This window comes from Ochlerotatus camptorhynchus, unplaced genomic scaffold (assembly GCF_037179485.1).
Source record: "Ochlerotatus camptorhynchus isolate MF236.1 unplaced genomic scaffold, CSIRO-AGI_Acam_v1.1 ptg000599l, whole genome shotgun sequence".
Lineage (NCBI taxonomy): Eukaryota > Metazoa > Arthropoda > Insecta > Diptera > Culicidae > Ochlerotatus > Ochlerotatus camptorhynchus.
Window position 1 is genome coordinate 232,873 of NW_027041079.1, and position 19,672 is coordinate 252,544.

At 39.1% G+C, this 19,672-nt stretch overlaps 2 protein-coding genes across 2 annotated transcripts; one reads left to right on the top strand and one right to left on the bottom strand.

Annotated features, from left to right (window-relative positions):
* Positions 1-9,908: 9,908 nt before the first annotated feature.
* Positions 9,909-12,508, bottom strand: ImpL2 (Ecdysone-inducible gene L2). The gene is made up of 3 exons (XM_065237286.1): positions 11,755-12,508; positions 10,926-11,209; positions 9,909-10,850 (listed from the first exon to the last, which is right to left on the bottom strand). Exons 2-3 carry the CDS (start codon positions 11,205-11,207, stop codon positions 10,326-10,328), a joined length of 807 nt encoding a protein of 268 aa, XP_065093358.1. The 5' UTR covers positions 11,208-11,209; positions 11,755-12,508; the 3' UTR covers positions 9,909-10,325.
* Positions 12,509-18,337: 5,829 nt separating this feature from the next.
* On the top strand, positions 18,338-19,345 carry LOC135714031 (uncharacterized). Its single transcript, XM_065237291.1, has 2 exons — positions 18,338-18,930; positions 18,988-19,345. The coding sequence occupies exons 1-2, from the start codon at positions 18,338-18,340 to the stop codon at positions 19,343-19,345; spliced, it is 951 nt and encodes a 316-aa protein (XP_065093363.1).
* The last annotated feature ends 327 nt before the right edge of the window (positions 19,346-19,672 follow it).

A 19,672-nucleotide genomic window follows, 5' to 3' on the forward strand; every position in this document is an offset into this window, starting at 1 on the left:
GTGTATTTTGAATGAATTGAAAAGAAACGGTGTCCCATTGAATAAAATAGCTGGAAACAACAGTTTGTCATAAATTGGTTTACGCATGATTTCAATACCGCCTTGTGTATTCTTGTTCAACTGTGAGAAAAGCATCATAAAATTGCTTGGCTCCCAACGACAGTTGGTGACAGTAGCTGTCTGGCGATTCTTCCTCAGGTTGATACCTTACTCCAGTGTTGGAAATATCGCCAAAAGTTCATAATCACAAGCGAGATGTTTTCACTAGAGAAATTATCGATGGGAATTTCGCAAAGCGATATTTCCCGAGCCAACTTCCTTATTTGAAATTACGAGGAACTAATATCACTCCTACTTTGACTCACTTGCACATACATACGCTCTGTTAAAAGATGGCTCGTGAACTTTTTTTATTGGTAATGGCTTGTTCAGACTGGAGAGTTATAACATGTTATAACGGTTGTCAAATAATTGCAACACAGAAACCACCATCAAGATAGCGCTATAACATGTTATAACTCTGTAGTCTGAACGTACTATAACAAGTGAGCAGCCATTGAAGTTTGAATTGCTGTTATGAGTAACGTACAACAAGAGTTACAGAAAGTGAAAACCATATAAATGTGTATTAAATGTATCCCAAATGTATACCTCCACCAATTATAATGTACGGGTAGCTCCTACATGTATGCAACCTAAATATCGTCAAGCATAAAGCATAACACCTGATCGCGAAAAAGATGACAGCAGATATTAAAAGCAAGATAATTTCATTTTACTCCGGACAAAAAATGACAAAGGAGACAAGAACCTCAGCACAGAACAGAAGAGGAAGTGCAAACAAATCAGCGATGCGTGTGGTAGCGTTCAACATGCTTTCTAAGCACACTCACACTATTATGCTGTCGTTGCCTATCTTAACTGCAGGCACAAGATGCCTTCTACCGCCAGGTGCGCTAGTGTTCGCTAATGAAAATGGAGGCATTTTCTGATCCGAAGTTCCACTTGTGTTCTGTGACCTCAGCTAGCTCGTTTATCATTTTTTGTGTGTTAAATAGGTTGAAAGAGCGAAATCGGAATTCTCTTTCAGAATCATTTGCTAAACTGTTTCACACATCTCGTACAGGAACTTTTATTCTCATTTCGATCGTGATTTTTGCATAGCTAGTTTCAGCGAAATGATTCTCTGAAGAACTGCGAAAGATTTTTTTTTTGACGTAGGACTACGTCTTTGATTTCTATATGGGGGTACACTTTGTGAAAACCGAAAATGGAACAAGTAACAAATTAAGAAAGATTTTGAACGTTAATAACTCAGCTGCCCCTGGTCCAATCTCAATAATTTTATCACCAATCGATCAGAAATGTTGATTTTTTACAAGAAACTATTGAAAAACTGGTAAATGTCCAGCATTGCCCAAAAGCGTCGAATTAACTAACAAATCCACCAATTATCTACATGCATATGCTGCTTCCCCAGCACAGTCGTCAGAGAGTAGTAAGTAGACGAAACAAGTCGAAGTGGCATTCGCCTCCGATCCTCGGGCGCGTGCGAACAGGGAGGACGGAATTGCGTTATATTTTGCACACTCATCGCCATATTCAGAACCAAACGCAAATTCTTCAAGATATGAGATCCGTGATGCTGTCACCTACACTAAACACGCCAAGCGTAAGGGGCCATGGATGTCATCTACGTTTTTGAAGTGACAGAGACGCACTCTGTTTGGTTTCGGAGGTTCAATCATCTTTCGCAACAAAATGGCTCTTTTCAAGGCCACCAAGCTTAGTACAGTAAAGAGTAGGAATAGAATTCATCTGCCTGTTTGTCCATATTCAGAACCAATGATCACACAAAATGCTCGTGTAATCAAGCTGGAAGCAGGAGTACAAATTATTTTGATCAACCTTGATCAACTTTGAATGGCCACGGCCGGATATTTTCTATGGAAGAAGCAACAATTTAGCATCTAATTCGACGAAGACGGCAGGAAACATTTCTGGATCAACAATAGAAAACGGCCCATCAGCATTTGTAAACAAACCATTCCAAAACCCATTCCTCACAAATCGAATCATCGTGTAGGTAGAAGTTTCCTCTATCCGATGATGGTGTTGGTTTGTGTGGGTGGCTTTCGCTTTGTGAGTAAAGGGCTTTTGAACGGTTTGTTTACAAATGCTGATGTGCCCTTTTCTATTGTTGATCCATATTTGTGAAGCCGAGTTATTTACGAAAGAGAGTGTCGATGAAGAGAATCGATAAATGTTGATAGGACCTATTGAAAAGTGACGCGAGATTTGTTCTCCGTACTGAGCTCCAATGCTACCGACGCCAGGGAGGCAGCTCCCAGAGATGTTATGCCTTAGAACATGTCGGTGGCGCCGACTGAGATTGGACCCAGGCCTGCTGGGGTAAGAGGTAATCACGCTACCCACCGGCGCCGATATCTTTCAAGATGATATCACGGCGAATGAGAACGACCCAAATTTGAGTTTAGTTATCTCAGAAATAAGAAATAAAGTGCAGGAACTCAGCGATGAGTAAATTTGCCTCATGTTTTCCCAGGTTTTTCCAGGGAAAAATTCCCGAATTTGAGAAAAGTAAAAATTGGATTCACTCAGTCTATTGGTACTACTCCGAGACTGAATAAATAAAATTTTCGTCAATTTCCTCATTTTCTGGCTTTTAGGTTTTCCACAGGAAACCATGAGACAAATTTACTCGTCGCTGAGTTCCTACACTGTTGGCGATTATGAGTGAACTAAACTCAAATTTGGGTCGTTCTCATTCGCCGTGTACGCAAAAAGAAAATAGCCAGTGTCGCAACTTGATAGCAAACTACTCATAATGGGAGGAGTCTTTGTAGCTTTTATACCACTTGGTTGCACATCATTCTGCTTTAACCTAAAAAGATATAAAGCAGCGCTGCTGTCTGGTATCAGCTCATTTTCGCTTCGGACGGCGTGGTCAGCAATAGCAGCAGTAGGAAGGTGGTTAGTCCACTTTTCTATAACCTAACAAGCAACAATTGACTGGTCGTGGCAAAGGGGGTGTCAATCGTCATCGCAAATTGTTCGAGATAACCACCATCCGTCGTCTGGCTCGCCTGGGCGGTGTCTGACGTATCTCCGGTCTGATCTACGAGGTGTGTTGAAGGTGTTCCTGGAAAATGAGGTCCGTGATGCTGTCACCTACACTAAACACGCCAAGCGTAAGTGGCCATAGATGTGCTCTTCAATAAAACGGCCCTTTTCAGGGCCATCAAGCTTACATCAGTAAAGAGTATCTGTGCTTGTTTGTCCATATTCAGAACCACAAGCCCCTAACGACCACACAAACTTGGAAACAGGGGTGCAAGTGATTTTGATTGATTCTCGTAATCAACTTTCTCTTTGAAAAAGATTACTACAAATTTGGTACGCCTACAATTCAAAAACGGAAAGAGTTGAGATAATAGATATTTGATCAATTAAAAGAACTTAATACTCTTCACATATTTCGTCCACTAGCGGTCCTACGTCAAGCTTCCGTTCGTGCCCCTAGGCACAGACCCTTCTACTTTTTAAATGTACTTTCCAACACTACTTTACTCCCAAGTAGGTTCTTTAAGGGTATTCAGGTAAATGCATATTCGTAATCTGCATTTGCCGGTGTCGGTTGTGTAGTGGTAAGTGTTACTGCTTTCTCACCTCAATGGGTCTGGGTTCAATCCCAGCCGAGGCATAACAATCTCTGATCACGTCTTCCTTCGGAAGGAAAGTAAAGCCATTGGCCCTGGCCCATGTGTGTTTGAATGGGTGCGATATCCTACGCAGGTGTGTAAGCTGCCTTCCTGCACATTCGATTGCCGTCAATGGATGACAATCGATGTCCTTCGGTGATTGGCACTAGATTCACAGAAACAAAATTCTGAATTTTAACTATCGCGTAAAACCTCACTTCGTTTAACTTTGTGCTATACTTGGCATGAACAGCGAAATCGTTTACAAGCTTGCATGCTTGGCATACACAGTTTTGGTCACGAACTGCTCATTTGCTAATAACTTTGCACACAGTTGACGGAACATAGTTCTTTTTGAAGCAGTAGGTAGAATAGAGTGTAAGCTTGTTATAGATATGTAAAAAAGTAGATTTTAGTGCTAGTAGTAAACTGTATTTGTTTTTGCGTTGTAAATATGAGGTGAGAAATGCTCACTGCACATCTCGGAATTTAAGTGTTTAATTGATTAGTGTTGATTCAAATGTTAAGCTTTACCTAATCTTCGCATATCTATAGTAAACTATGAGCCTGATAGATTATCAATTACTTTAAAGAAAAATAAATTTCAACATCTGAGTGAAAAGTTATTACCAAATGAGCAGTGGGTGTGAACAACTGTGCATGCCAAGCATGCAAGCTTGTATACAATATTGCTAATTTATGCGATATTGCGCTTAAATTTACACGAAATATCGCGTAAATTAATGCCAATCTAGCGTCAACTTTATGTGCGCTATATCTCGCAGAAATTTACATGAACTTTTCGAACGGTGTTGCGGAACAGAGACCGACGTTAAATAAAGGAAAGAAGAAGAAGTAATCTGCATTAAAAATGGAATCGAAATACAAAATTACATTTGGTACACTGGAACTATTTTAGATAAGTGCGATTACATTAGCAAAACCACCATCTTAGCACCCCTCGGTGGGAAATGTTGATTTAAAACTCAAGATTAAAATCTACTCGGTGAATGAGAACGACCCAAATTTGAGTTTAGTTAACTCATAAATCAGCGATGAGTAAATTTGCCTCATGTTTTTCCAAGTTTGTCTAGGAAAAACTTCCCAAATATGAGAAAAGAAAAGAATTAATTCACTCAGTCTATTTGTACTACTCCTAGACTAAGTAAGGTTTTTATCATTTTTCCTCATTTTCCGGCAGATTGTTGAGATTTTCCACAGAAAACCATGCAGTAAATTTACTTATCGCTGAATTTCTGCACTTTTGGTGATTATGAGGGAACTAAACTCAAATTTAGGTCGTTCTTATTCGCCGTGTATGAAGATGCTTGTTTATTTTGGCCTCGATTTTAACTGCTCCAAGAATTTGTTTTGCTTAATTAATTTCATGTCGTGACATTAATGGGTATTTGGACAGTGGTAACGGAATCGAATAAAAGAGAAAACATAACATCATTTTCACATTTCACTAACACAATTAAGCCGAAAATTTAATATTGCCAAACCAAACCGTGCCAAATTCGAACGGTTTTATTTTGAAATTTAATTTATGATTTCTTTGATTTTTGACCGCCGTGAGTCATCTTTATGGCATAGGCGTTGTTAATAATTATTCTTTTATCATAAATTGCAATCACAAGAAGCAAAAACATATTATTTTCAAATCCGTTCGATTTTGACACGAACCAAAATCGAAACTCGTGCAAGAAACGAACGGGTTTATCGGGCTTGGTGGTTACTTGGGAATCGAACGGATCGCTGCTGTATTAAAACATTGACGAATGAGTGCAGCAACAAGCGGGAAACTTTCAAATCTACCAAAAAACGATCATAATAATCAAACGCAGATTTTGCACACCACTTCACATTCCATTAAAAAAGTAAGAGGTTGTATCCAAGACACGACCGTAGATTTGACGTAGGTTTACGTGCTCGGTATCAATATTCGATGCCTGTGTTGGGGAAACCACTTTTTCCCATCACGGAAACGTTTTCTGATGACAAAGGAGGAATTTCTTGCTAAAATCTTTCAATTCCAACGAGATATTCGCGATCAATCATATAAATCCAAGATTTTCTTTTTGCTTTTTTCTAGCGTCCTAAAGAAAACCTTACCTCAATTCGAAGTGTTGACAAGGTCGTGTGGTATTCGGTCATTGCGAGAATTTTTATGTACCACTTCAATACTACCCAAGTAACCAACAAGCCCGTTTATCGCCCTTTTTGCAATATAAGGCTGATATACGACTGATATAAAGTTCGGAAACCCTATATTTACCTTATATCGCAAAAAGGGTGATTATCGGGTAGTTAGCAGGCTTGGTGGTTACTTGGGTATTACGCATTTGTACTTTGGGGGTGATGTGGCTGGCATCAAGGCAAGCGAGCGTTCAATGAAAATTAACTCTTAAACAACAATACATTTATGGTGATCCTGGAAAGAACCGTTTTGTCGTGATGGTTAAGTGATGCTGAGCTATTAGGGTGTTCAACACAGATGAGGCTGGCGAGATGTTTGTTGTTTGGAACGAGATTGACGCGCTTGAAAAAAAAAAATGGCTCACAGCGAATCACGAAGAGCTACTGAATCCGATCAGTAGTGGTGCGGCTTCTTCCCCCTTTTTCGGTTTCATTTGGGCTGCAGCTTGCTGCTTGTGGCCAGTGTTGCCACATTTTTTTTTTCAATTTCAGTCTGTATTTTCACCGTAAACAATTCTTTTTTTATCTGTGTAGGGTAAACGCTCCTATAGTTGCGGTACGTTAGAAGCGTTAGGTTCCTATAGTTGTGTATGGAGACTCCATACACAACTATAGGAACCTAACGCTTCTAACGTACCGCAACTATAGGAGCGTTTCCCCTATTATTTCTTTATTCGGATTTTTGTACGAATCTTCGTAAATCTGTTCTGAGTTCATTCAAAGTTCAAACAGAGTTTCTTCAAAGTTTTGCATCTTGGAAAATGATGAAAGTTTCCTTTCTAAAGAATGATCCTGAAATCCACAATCTTGAAATTATTTAGGGATTTGTATCTTTTCTACAAGTCTAAAAATACAAAAAATCAAGTCCCAGTAGTAAGAGACAAACCTAAATATTTCTTTAAGGAAATAACAGTCACTCTGGTCTTGTCATTTTTTTTCAACTCAACAATTTGAGAAAATGAAAAATCGAGCATTAACATTTTATGAATAATTTCTAATAAATGTTCGATGTTTCATTTTCTCAAATTCTTCTAATCAAACCAAATTTCAACTTTATCTAAGCATTTGGCAGATTGAAAGGATAATGAATTCGCTTGTTGTTGCTCGAACCTACATACTTAAGTGTACTCAGTATTTTATGTCAGTACCTGTAAAACGTTTTGGGGATAGTGACTAACCATCCTAAGGCTAAAAGTATTTTTAATAAAGCAACAAAAACATTTTGGGATGGTTCCATCTGAATTTATCGCTGTGCAATAAAGCTTGATTCAAAGTAAATTTGGACGCATTCAAGTGATCATAACTCAAGAATTAAACAACATACACGGTTGATCAAAACGTCAAACAAAAATGTATTTATTCAGCTTTCAAACGATATATAACAAGTTATTACATTTCACCGTTTCGAACGAACTGTTGTCGCACTTTACTTGTGATCGATGCCATCATGATCAGCACAGTCGCTGGTGACACTGTATCGGCGAACTTATTCCACTTTAAACGCAATTGTTGTGCATTTGTCACTTCTTTACCGCATCCTCGAAGTTTTCGCTTGACAATTGCCCAATATTTGTCGATCGGTCTGAACTCAGGGCAATTCGGAATATCAATCTCTTTGGCGACGAAATTAACATTGTTTGCAGCAAACCATTCTAATACCTCCTTAGAGTAGTGGCAGCTGGCTAGATCCGGCAAAAACATAGCGTTGGTCTTGTGTTGCCGAATGAAGGGTAAAATCCGCTTTTTCAGACACTCTTTAATGTAAACCTTCGACGTCATTGTGTGAGATGTGATGAAAACCTTGGTTTTAAGGCCACAACTGCAGATTCCTTGCCAAATCATTAGTTTCCTAGTAAATTTATCAGCAAAAACAAATTTATACCTGGAAGGGACATCCCCACGACCAGTTGACTGGGAAAATTTTCGACCGGGGATTTGTTTATAATCCATTTTGAAATAGGTTTCGTCATCCATTAAAATACAGCCATCAAATTTCGTTAAAACTCGTTCGTATAGTAATCGTGCTCGCTTTTTGGCCACTAAATTTTGTTTCAGGGAGCGATTCGGATGTTTATTGGCACAAAAAGACTTATATCCTTCTCTTGAAAGGATGTTACGTACGGTGGAAAAGTTGGGATCGTATTTCTTTGCCAAATCACGTATGGAGACACCTGGATTGCTTTTCACGTACCTCAACACCTTTCTTTTCAGCTCTTTGTCCCTAGTGCCACTTTTATGATAGATGCGCTGTGCTCTATCCACACTCAGAGTATCCTTGTAACATTTGATTACAAGACTCACCGTCGACTTTGGGAATTTTAACACTTTTGCTATTTTTGAGGCAGACCACGAAGGGTTCTCTAGATGTTTGTGCACAATTAATTTTCTTTTCTCAAGTTCCATGATCCGTAATTTCGGGATGCGTCGATCAATCGCGAAAAACTTTTCACCAATTTCTTCATCAATGAAACATCAACAAATGCCTGTCAAACGTTTTTTGTTCCAACCACCAGGAGCGCGGTGGTGTATTAAACCGGGCGTCCAGATTTACTTTGAATCGAGCTTTATGTGTTCATATGTTTTAGCAGCTTTATTGTATTTTGTCACAACACAAAACTTTTATTTGGACGTTTAGTCGAATTGCATACATTATTCTTTATTTGCGATATTATGCTATTCAAATGTCAAAATATCCAGTTGGCTCTGAGGTGAGTCATTAAAACGTTTTGTTTACCAATTCGACAAATCCAAAAAATGAATTAACCATAGTACGCGTCACTATATGATACGGTTAATTAAACAATAAGAAAGAACAACTAACCTTCCCTCTAACGAGCAATCAGAAATCAGAATATCTGAACATCAGAAGTCTGTTCAAAATTAGCAAAGATAATAAAATCATATATTATTTAGTGAAAAACTGCTATTTGGATTAGGTGCTTGTAGCTGCTTAAAAGGAAGAAACGATTGTTTATCGGAATGAATAAATATAATCCAGAGTTAAAAAACATATTCCGCTTATCTGTAAAATCGGTATATTTAAAAAAAAACTGTGATCTGTATGTACAGATTTATCGGCGCCGGTGGTGTAGTGGTAAGTGTGATTGCCACTCACCCCAAAAGGCCTGGGTTCAATCCCAGTCGGGGCAATGTTGCAATGGTGATCAAAATTATCACCGATTGCTTGCAAAAAGCGCTTTCCCTAACACAGATTTCAAAATTGAATTCCATCCGGTCTCGTCGAACGGTGCTTATTCAATCACCGTGTGTGGTGGTGTTTGGTCGGTCGTAATCATCATCATCATCATCAGCAGCAGCAGTGCTTTCCGCGTGACGTTGACCATTGTTCTCCAGTACACAACAAAAGGCTGTCCGCAAGCAGTGATGCCACATATACAGATTTATCGGTTATCATACAGATTTTTCCCAATATTTTTATACAGATCTGTACATATATATATATATATATATATATATATATATATATATTTCTTGATTTGTTTTCCGTCGATCTTGTTTCCCGTGCTGAGCACTAATGTCCAGCTCCCACACCTGGACCCTACCTAACGACCCATCAACTCATGAACCGGGGACCAACGTTACTTTCCGAAGGAAGGCGTGATCAGAGATGTTATGTCTCAGAACACCCGGCGGTGCCGACTGGGATTGAACCCAGACCTGCTGGGGTGAGAGGTAATCACGCTTACCAGTACACTACCGGCGCCGCATGAATCAAATTTAACTATCATTGCTTTGTGAGCTGTGTAAAAGAGGGAACATTCTTTGGGTATAAATATGGGCACATAAGCTCACAGAAGACATTCTTGTGACGAACGTTGAAGATGACGGACGAGCAGCAGCAGTGGAAGCATAGCAGCCGAGATTCGTGTAGCCGTGACCGAGGCTGGAAACTTCGGTCCGGTCACGACACAAGGGTTTCTTCAATTTCTGAGTTATTCAATTGTGGGAAATCAAATGCAGTGGAGCTGTTTTCTTTCGAAAGGTTTTATTGTACGTAGAGATTTTTTTCCTCATGCACCAATTTGCTGTATTAAGATCATTTCATAAACGGGTTCCGTCCATTCCTAGCGGTTCTATTTACAGTTAACAGTGTAATGACAAGATTTCACGCTTGTGCTCGTACCATTTGGCCGTTTTTATATAAAATATAAACTTATATGCTAGTATTCAAGAGTAATTGAAATACTTTTTTAAAGTTGTTTAAATAAATTAATTGATATCGTTTGCGTCCTATATGTTTAATAATAAGTTAAGTAAATGGTAAATGGCATAAGTGTTCTCTACTGACTGTTGAAAATAGTAACTTTATGTTTTAATAGTGATTTCGGTTGTATTATTCATAGTCCAAGAGAGTTTCCAACTTGTCATGTTGAACGGTGTACGTTAGTTGGGTCGAATGGGATAGAGGAAGGTTTCCGCTTCATCTTTGGAAATTGCATTTTTAGCGACACATGTATATGATCCCATGTCGGCCCATCGGAGATCGTTAATGATGAGCTCTCCGGTGGGAAGCGTACGGAAGCGAGGATCTTGCATGCTTCCAACGGCATTGCCTTCTTCATTTTTCCATGTGATTTCGGGTAGCGGGCGACCAACTGCTTTGCACGGGAGTACCACTGTTGAACCCATGTACTCGAATAACGCCTTATAGTGGAGCGTAATACGTGCTGACTTCAGATGCATGAACAGATGGTGACCAGGTTTGATCATGTCCGTGAAGTTGGAGCGGGGTGCTTCAACGTGATAGACGGTAGTCGATACAACGGCGATTTGACCTCCTGATCGGCCGATGCAAGTGTATGTGCTTTCAGCAGCATGTGACGAATGGTCCAATACTAATCGCGATACTACACGAGCCATTGTCGTAGGGCTGCTTTCGCTAATGATGTTCATGGTTGCATCGTCCCACTGTAGAAGGAGAGGAACGAAAGAAAAGTCAATTAAGTTTTTGTCATGATTGATAGTTAGGATTTGATGACTTACATCTGCCGTTTGACCGCTGCCGTGAACCCATTGTACATAGGGAGTTGGCGAACCCATCACCTCACACTCGAGCTCAATGGTGCTACCCCGCACCTGGGTGATTTGCGCTGGAGGGGGCGATGTAATTTTTACGAAATTAGGTCGGGCCATTCGTGGTCCAGATGAAGATGACGACGATGCAGAGAGGGAGTTATCCTGCTCAAGGTCCACCGCTCGTCCGTTGATCAGCGGCACTAGCATGGCCAGCGAGGCCAGCAGATACAGAATTTTGAGATTCATCATTCCTGGAAGGAAGGGAGAAAGAAACGCACATCTTTTAGTTTGTTATCTCAACGGTCAGTTTTTTTAATGTTTTCTTGGAAATGAATAAATCTATGAAATTTTCCTTTCGAATTGCATCAGTCACCGCCTCTCTTTACTATGTATCACTCTCTGTCTCTTTCCACTATAGTGCATGGATTTCTTTGCCTCTCAGATTGTCTAGCCGCCACACCAGCAGGTACGCTTATGTGTTGGTGAACATGTGCTCTCCCGTGAATGAACTTTATCTTCATTGGGTTTGAAAATTTGGACAACTTTTATTATATTTAGAACGTTGTTGGTACGCATTCGAGGTTCCGCACTATAAAGCGCAGAAGATGCGATAAGAGCGAAAGGAATTCGGTTCACGTGACGAGCGTCGCGTTCCGTTCCGGAAGATGGATAGCTGATTGATAGTAATAGGCACTGCCACGTATAGCGATAGCGTTAATCGTTTGGCATCGTATGATGTTAGTCATGTCAAGCCATGTTAAAAAATGAGACCTAACAGTAATACCTTGTAACTTACCTATTCGAATTGAAATTTTCCAGCCGGGATGGAAAAAAACTTGCGTTACTGTTTTCACCGAGTAGCAAGTATCTTTGATACTCCTCTTGCCAGGATTTTAAATCTGTATACGCTATCCAATTGGAGTTGCACTGATTTCGTGCTTGTAAACAATTCTTCCACTTTTCAGTAAAGATCAGTTATATACGAATTCTAACGTTCGTTATGTAATATTAGAGTTTATGAGGTGTTTTATCAGCACATTCAGCAGCATTAATTCTGGTAAATTCACTTTCTGTGCGTAGCTTAACATATGGCCAACTGTAGCGCAAGCGTACGTTATGTTAAACTCTTTCACACTTCCTAGTAGTGCACACTGGGACTCAGTTCTGCGGCTACTTGAGTTGCTTAGCGAATCAATTTTTGACCTCTGAGGACAACGCAAGCTATACTCTAAGGAACGCGTTTGCAAGGATTCATTAAAATCCGTTTGTATATAAACACACCCGGTTGATGATAATTGGAAACTTTTCTTTTGATAATATACTTTCCGCTCTGACTGACATTAAATGGATCGTTCGAGGCAACCGATGAATTATTGCTGACGTAAAACGCGATTTGCTCGTCACACGCTTCGTATTCTTGCACTTGTATATTTTCAGCACTGTCTCTCAACTTGACACCATCGAGAATTAATTGGGTTGATTTGAATGGACTATTGACCAACGGCTGATGCTTGAGAAATGATGAATTGCCTTCCTTCGACAGCGTAGACAGTACTTGAGAAGAGAAGTTCTACGGTTTGCCTTTTTGATAAGATGCTTTCAATGCACGAGCAAAATGAAAACTGATTTAAGCGTTCGTATATCACCACATTATATAGTTTGTATAGTAATACGATTGCGCCTCGGCTAGGACGGTGAATATTCGGTTCGAACCACTCTCTTTCCATTCGCTGTTCGGCAGCTGGTTCTCTCTGTTTCTCAGCAGGATAGCTTAGGAGCAAGTGCTCTTGTGGTTTGTGGTGCGGCTCTTCTATCTGCTCAGTCTCGAGCTGAAACCCAGTACTGCAAGTATGCATAGAGCTCAACCATTCATAAATTGATTCTGCAGATCACGCCGGTAAGAGACCGGCTCGGCAGAGGCACGTTTCCATTATCAGTTGCAATGTTCTGCTGCACTTTCAACGATTCATCGAGAGAACATAAAATAAAGGTACAGACTCTACTAAGCCAGGTAACGACAGCACGAGTCGAGAGAGTGCTGCTGTCGTTGTTTGGAATTGAATTAAGAAAATTTCTTCTTAAGGCCTTTACAAACGGCATAATGTCATGAGAGATAGAAGAAGCAATAAAAAGATATCACCTGATGCAGTTGCATAAATTACATGGGTTCCCCTTTGTCCCACCGCACAATGGGGCCAAACGGTACTCTTGGTGGACAAAAATCACACTGATATTTTCTGGATGTGAAGGTATCAAATGGCAAATATATCAAGTGAGTTTCTTATATTCTCTGTATAGAGCAGTTTCACGTCAAATGACGAATCAATCTGATACGACCTTCTCCGATTTGAATGAAACTTTGCATAGTTATTTGTTATGGGTAATCATTCACACCTGAACTAAAATCCGGACATTTTGAGTCTCGCAAAACACTTCAAAATGGCCTATTCGATATTTCTCAACAATTCGAAAACATCCCTTCCAATCGAAATGACATCTAAGATGAAGTTGTCGGAATAATTATTTCATTTTAATGAAAAATATACACATTAAAAATGTAATTAATAAATGATGAAAAAAAAACAACAAGTGATTAAATCTTAAATACCAAAAAACGTCCCTCTTTAATATTATTTAAATATTTTTGATCAATATTCTTATGTAAAATTATATCTTCAGTGAAAATGTTCAAGTTAAACAACAAATTTTGGTAATTTTTTTTGAACTTTTTGTTTATAATTTTTTTTGTAAACTAAAAAGTAAAGTAAACAAGTATTATTTTAAACTTTCAAAATCGTTTTCTGTGCAAACATAAAACCAAAATTGAGCAAAAACTTCATCATCACTGAAGATAACAGTTTTGATAAGCTCTTTAATGAAAAAGATTCAAATTAAATATTCCCTCTCTATTTTTTTTGGTTATTTAAATTTTAAACATTTTTTTGTATTTTTCTTCCCAAAATTACTTGAAATTCTTTACCGTGTATATTTTTCTAGAAAATGAATTATTTTTTGCTACAAATTTGTTTCAGACGCCATTTCGGTTGGAAGTGACTATCTGTTGAAAAGTATCGAATACGCCAAAATTGAAGTTTTATGCGAGATTCAAAATGGCCGAATTTCAACACAAATGTTATTGATTGACCACAATAAACAATTATTCAAAGTTTCATGGAAATCGGAGAAAGTCGAGTATGACTTTATTTTTTGCTATTTGGCCTGGAAATGCTTAAGGTGGGGCAAGTGGGAACATGGGGTAAGTGGGAACGGTGCACATAACTAATTTTAACATAAATGTATAGGATCAAACCCACCTGAAGATTAAAGGTATAGTGCCAAAGCTTACATTGGATAGAATAAAATGTGTATTGTTTTATTAACAATTTTTCAAACATTTCAGGAAAACTAGTTTACAAACCTGAAGGTTTTAATTTATTTTTTACGAGAGTCTCACTTTCTTGCTAAACATTAATTAATAAACAATGTTATGTGCTCTGTATACCGTGTTCAATTGGAAAAAAGCTATAATCTTTCATCATTCCGATGATAAAAAGCTTCGAAAGCAGAAACCTTAAACCGGAATACAAGGTTTATTGGATTGAATTCAGAAGTAAATCAAAGTTTAGACAGTTAAAGTAAATTTTCATGATAGACATTCAACTTCAATCAGCTTTTGGGACGTTCTAGTTTCAAATAATGTTTCATAATAGTCGGTGTCGGAGTCGAAGTCGGTCGATTCGACTCCGACTCCTTATGCTACGTCAGATTCCGACTCTGACTCTGACTCCGACTCTGACTTTGACTCTGACTCCGACTCCAAGACTCCAACTCCACAGCTCTGGATGTAATAGTTTAATGGTATGTATAACTACCCAAGTAACTGTGGTAGATAGAGTTGAGCAAGAAATAATAATAATAAGTGTGGGTAGTTCTTGTTTAAATATGAGTAAGTTTATGCTTAGCGTGTTGCAATAAATTTGTTAAAAAAACATACTCACATGCATGCACATACAAACCAAGCGAAGCTTGAGCCTGGGATGCTTGACAGTCTCGAGTTAGTTATTTGAACATTCTTTGAGCGAACGGTCGTGTTTACATTGCGTTCTTGTTGAGGCAATCGACCGAGGCTGGAAACCTCGTTCAGGTCACGACATTGTCACGACAGTAACCATAATAACGTAACGTTAATTCACCTTTTTGGCCATATACGGGCCTCATCAGAACTTGCAAACACTGGTATAACCGTTGTTCAGCTGTATATAGCCAAAAAGGCGAAATAACGCGTCTATGGTTACTTGGGTAATAATTGCATCCAGATGATGGGAATTCATACTACCACATACTACCGCAAATCCCGCTAGGCTCTACGAGTGTCCATTTGTCACATTGATAGCCGCAGCATGTTCTTTCTTCAAAATTCGTTTTTGTTTGCGGTTTAACGTGAGAAAGTAGAGAAAAGATATTTTGCCTTTTTCACTCACACGTTAATGAGAAACATGGTTTGACAATGGCTGAAAGTTTCTTTAAGAAAGAAAAAAAAAAACACACACGGTTGGAGTAAAGAAAGTAGGTCTGTTCTCGTACTTGCTTTTTTCCCTTTTGCTCTAGCTTTCTGTAGCCTGTAAGTTTCAGTATGAAAATAATATGGTGCAGAAATTAAGGGAACTTTGTATTTTGTTGATTACAATAAAGTTAATAGGGTAGAATAGCAAGTAGGCCGTTACTAATTTGCATTTTGGACTGTCATACTCTACTGGATCAAATATAGACTGTCGTCAACTCCAATACCTCGAACAAAATAAAAATCATCCGGACCCCTCGTCTAATCATACTCAAGATTGAGTTCACTTTTGGTCTCACTTGCTGAGTTTTGGATGGTTTCTTTATTATTTCTGCCACTGCTCAATCCAGATGAAGGCAAGAGTATTTGCTAAACTCGTTTGGATAAGGTAAATTTGATCAGGACTGCTTGTCACCGATAGGTGGATTAATCTGCAAAATCAAAATTACGTGAATATCCGTGAATCACTTTATTGCGTGTATGATTGACATCAAAAGGTATTTTGCATTCATCAGAGCAGCATTGCCGAAACTTGCAGAATGCATGACAAGCTCGGAACGATTTTTGTTCAACAAAAATGCCGCATTCTTTCCCACTGTGGCACCGTTTCTTTGGGCCGGTACTACAGCTCTCGATCTTGTGGCACTCGAAGTACATACCGACTTGGGCCGGCTGGCGGTGTGCAGCAACATTCGGAGAGTGGTGGGTACCGTGTTACCGGCCGAATCGGGTTTTGGCATCAAAGTACCACATAAAGTCTACTGGATGAAAGGCCCAATAGCAGCTGTGGAGGCGCAGCACGTGGTTGCCAGGCTGTGATTGTGAGGTAGCATGGATTGCTATTAATTAAAATTAATCACCTTGTCACGGCAAATGAATAATTTGCCTCCTTCTCTCTCACTCTACCTCTGCCATCGGTGCCCTGTTACATGTCCTCAACCCATGACAAATCTAGGGAGTCACATTCAATGCAACTGGGCACCAACGACGGAGGAATTTTTCGTGAAACGATAAACGATTGGCTGATGAATACTTCTCAGCTGAATATTCTTCGAATGTAATAAGATCCCATCATCCTGCAAAACTGATAACTTTAGGTTCCGCACTGTAATCAGCTTGCCAGTCGTTTATTTTTTTTATGAATTGATTTCACAAGTTATCGTAATTCTGATACAAAACGAGATTTCAAAATGCTTTCCAGTTCAATAAAATTTCAAGGCGAAGAGAAATCACTGTCACCTTCAAACTGCTGCGATGGATCTTAGATTGATGAGTAAAACAAATCGCATGGAGACTCTCTCGTAGCCAATGTATTTTTTGAGTTTGTTTTTTTTTTCGATACAATTGTAATGTTGAAAGACGAGAAGATTGTGTACTACAAGCACTGGTAAACGGGACATGGTTGTGAGATCAGTTTTAGAGAGATTTGTGAAGAAATGATCGATTGGCTTTTCGCTCAAAATTCAATACTTTTCAGTTGTTTCCTTGGTACATAAATATGGGCCAATTTAGACGTTTCAAATTGGTTCAAGAATAAATTGTCTAATACATTTGTACCGTTATTTCAGGGGTTAATTGTGGGCGTATCTTCTCTGGCGTTACGTTATATTTGAATTGGCCCTATATTTTACAAAAAAAGTGTTTCTTCACATTCATTGACAAAGTACGGGCAGTATACTATTCAATGTGCTTTATATACACATTTATATCTCCAGATCTGGATAACTCAAAAAATACTGATTAAGACTATAGTGTAAGTGTGTAGAGAGGGTATACTAGACCTTCTCTAATTAAGGCATACTTTGCTCTACCAAATAAACTTCACTGAAGAGTTATGAGTTATAAAATGCTATCGCAGCAGGGTAGCAAAAAATAGTTTTATAGACCAAAATATTTTTGGCCACCTATTTGTATGGGACCTTTCCATAGTGCATTGGGAGAAAAAATCCCCAAAAATAGCGTAAGGCCGTTCGCAATGCTGAGTTTCAAAATTGTTTTAAACTACTCGACAATTCTATAATTTGAAACTGTCAAAAATAAAACTGCAACACGATCAGCGCAACGCACAGTTCTAAAAGATGTTTGTAATCATCAAGTTCCATAAACTTTACTGTTCTCTATGAAGTTCTCCGTTTTTTTGTGAAGCTCTTCGAAACATCTTTAAATACATCCAAAGAATTTGAAACAGAGTTCCATTCGTGTTTCAAACTCGCTCAGAAATAAAACAGAATAGTCGAGCAGTTGCAAAATAGTGCTCGAATAATAAAATTGCAACTCAGTATTGCGAGAGGTGCGTTTCTGTTGTAGTTTCAAATTGAAACAGTCCTTATAAAATACAACAGCATTGCGAATGGCCTAACATTTTCTTTTTTTTTCCAGAAGTCACCGGCATCGAGCAAAGCGATCCACTTAGCCGTGATTTTCAGCGGACGTGACATGAAACTGTCATCTTCCGTTTTGTATCAGATATTTAATTTGATTTGCCACGACACAAAATTTTCCAATTTGCTCCACGGTAGTTTGTTTGTTTGAAATTTGCGATACTTGTTGGTTCAGGAAAGATTGAGTCAAGTTCAGGACAAGCTGTTTCGGGGATGCAACATTCTGATAGCAGCTCATCGTTTTCGGAACTGGAGGAAGATTGGATGCAAAGTATGTAGCAATGATATCTTTAGGTTATTGTATCTCACATAGGGGAGTGATTACAGAAAAAGCGGCAACTCGAAAACGACAATCTTCAAGTTGTGGTCGGAAATGCATGATTAATGAAAATGATCAGCTAAGCAATGATCTACCTCCAGCTAACAGACCATCGAAAATGGTGGAACATTCTAATGCTGACGCCAGCAGGGAACTGGTTACCGTTTGCATAGGTGGTAAAAATTACGTTGTTAACGCATGCTTGAGGGAAAATCTCGTTGAAGGCATACATTCTTCCCTATCGAAGGGTAGGTATCCAACGGAAGGATACAGGCGGCTTGATGCGCAACGCCAGCACGAGATCGTAAATCTTCTCTTTACCCCCGTTGAACAAGAAATTGTCATTCAAAAGAAGAACCTTTGTGGAGATTTCTCCGTTGAGAAGTGTAAAGAGCCCAAGAATAGAACGGATGCAAGGCCAACCCAGGGTGAAAAAAGGAATGATGAACCACTGGATTATGATGGTACTCTATCGATGAAGTCAGCTAAAGAGCTAAAAATAGATCGGGCACCGTTTCAGTGTCCAATTTCCACCTGTGGTGATTTTGTATGCGCTGCTTTTTTTTCGTCACATTTGAAGGTGGAACACAGCGGAAAACTGATGGAAGGAATCGTTCCCGGTCAGCCACATCACATCCTAGTCGATCCTAAGCTGAACATAACTGGGAAAAGGCACTGCAATATAGTTTACTACATGGTGACTAAACTTAGGTCAGTTTAAATTTACCAATTATTACTCTGAGTGACTGACCGAACTTCTTTCAGCAGAGATTTTGGTATCAGTGAGTTCAAGAACACCGTTCCCGTCCTTCTAATGTCCTCAAAGTTCAGATTCACTGAAATGGAAGTGGGCCCCCAAAGCCACTTAAGTCGACCGGTATCAGCTGCCCAGCACCATTATATATTCTGGATCACTGGAATCTCATCCGAGAGCTTTAAAATTCAGTACTCGCTTGATATCGGCTCCAATCAGCGGCAAAGTGGGTGGATCCTTCCGCTTGGCCTTAGTCATGACCTTCATAGTGTGTACCAATCAGGTACCGGAATGATCATTTCTCAGTCCCGCGTAGATCAGCTGACCAGCCGAAATGACAAGCTACTAGAGATGCGATTAGTGTTGAGTTAGTGTGAAGCCAAATTCTATTTTGTTGGACTTATATTTGACCTAATATGAATGATGTTGAAATCTAGTATGACCATTCAAATCCAATACTTATTTATCCTAAGCAGCCCCAACATTATGGAAGCAGAATTTAATAGATAGGGCGATGTCAGCTCAAAACTGGTGAAAATGCATATGTTACAGATATGTGATTCTATAAACTTCACTTCACTGGTGATAGTTCACTCCGAATATTCAACGAGTTTGATGTAGCTTTCTATCTAAATTGAGGGTTCTTCAATAACAATCTCTTAAGCTAGATAAATAAAACTATGCCGAAAACACAAAGAG

Coding starts and splice junctions, on each gene's coding strand:
- ImpL2 (XM_065237286.1), bottom strand. CDS start 11,207: ATGATGAATCTCAAAATTCTGTATCTGCTGGCCTCGCTGGCCATGCTA. Junction 10,851..10,925: donor GCAGCGGTCAAACGGCAGAT/GTAAGTCATCAA, acceptor CTCCTTCTACAG/TGGGACGATGCAACCATGAA.
- LOC135714031 (XM_065237291.1), top strand. CDS start 18,338: ATGGTGGAACATTCTAATGCTGACGCCAGCAGGGAACTGGTTACCGTT. Junction 18,931..18,987: donor TACATGGTGACTAAACTTAG/GTCAGTTTAAAT, acceptor TTCTTTCAGCAG/AGATTTTGGTATCAGTGAGT.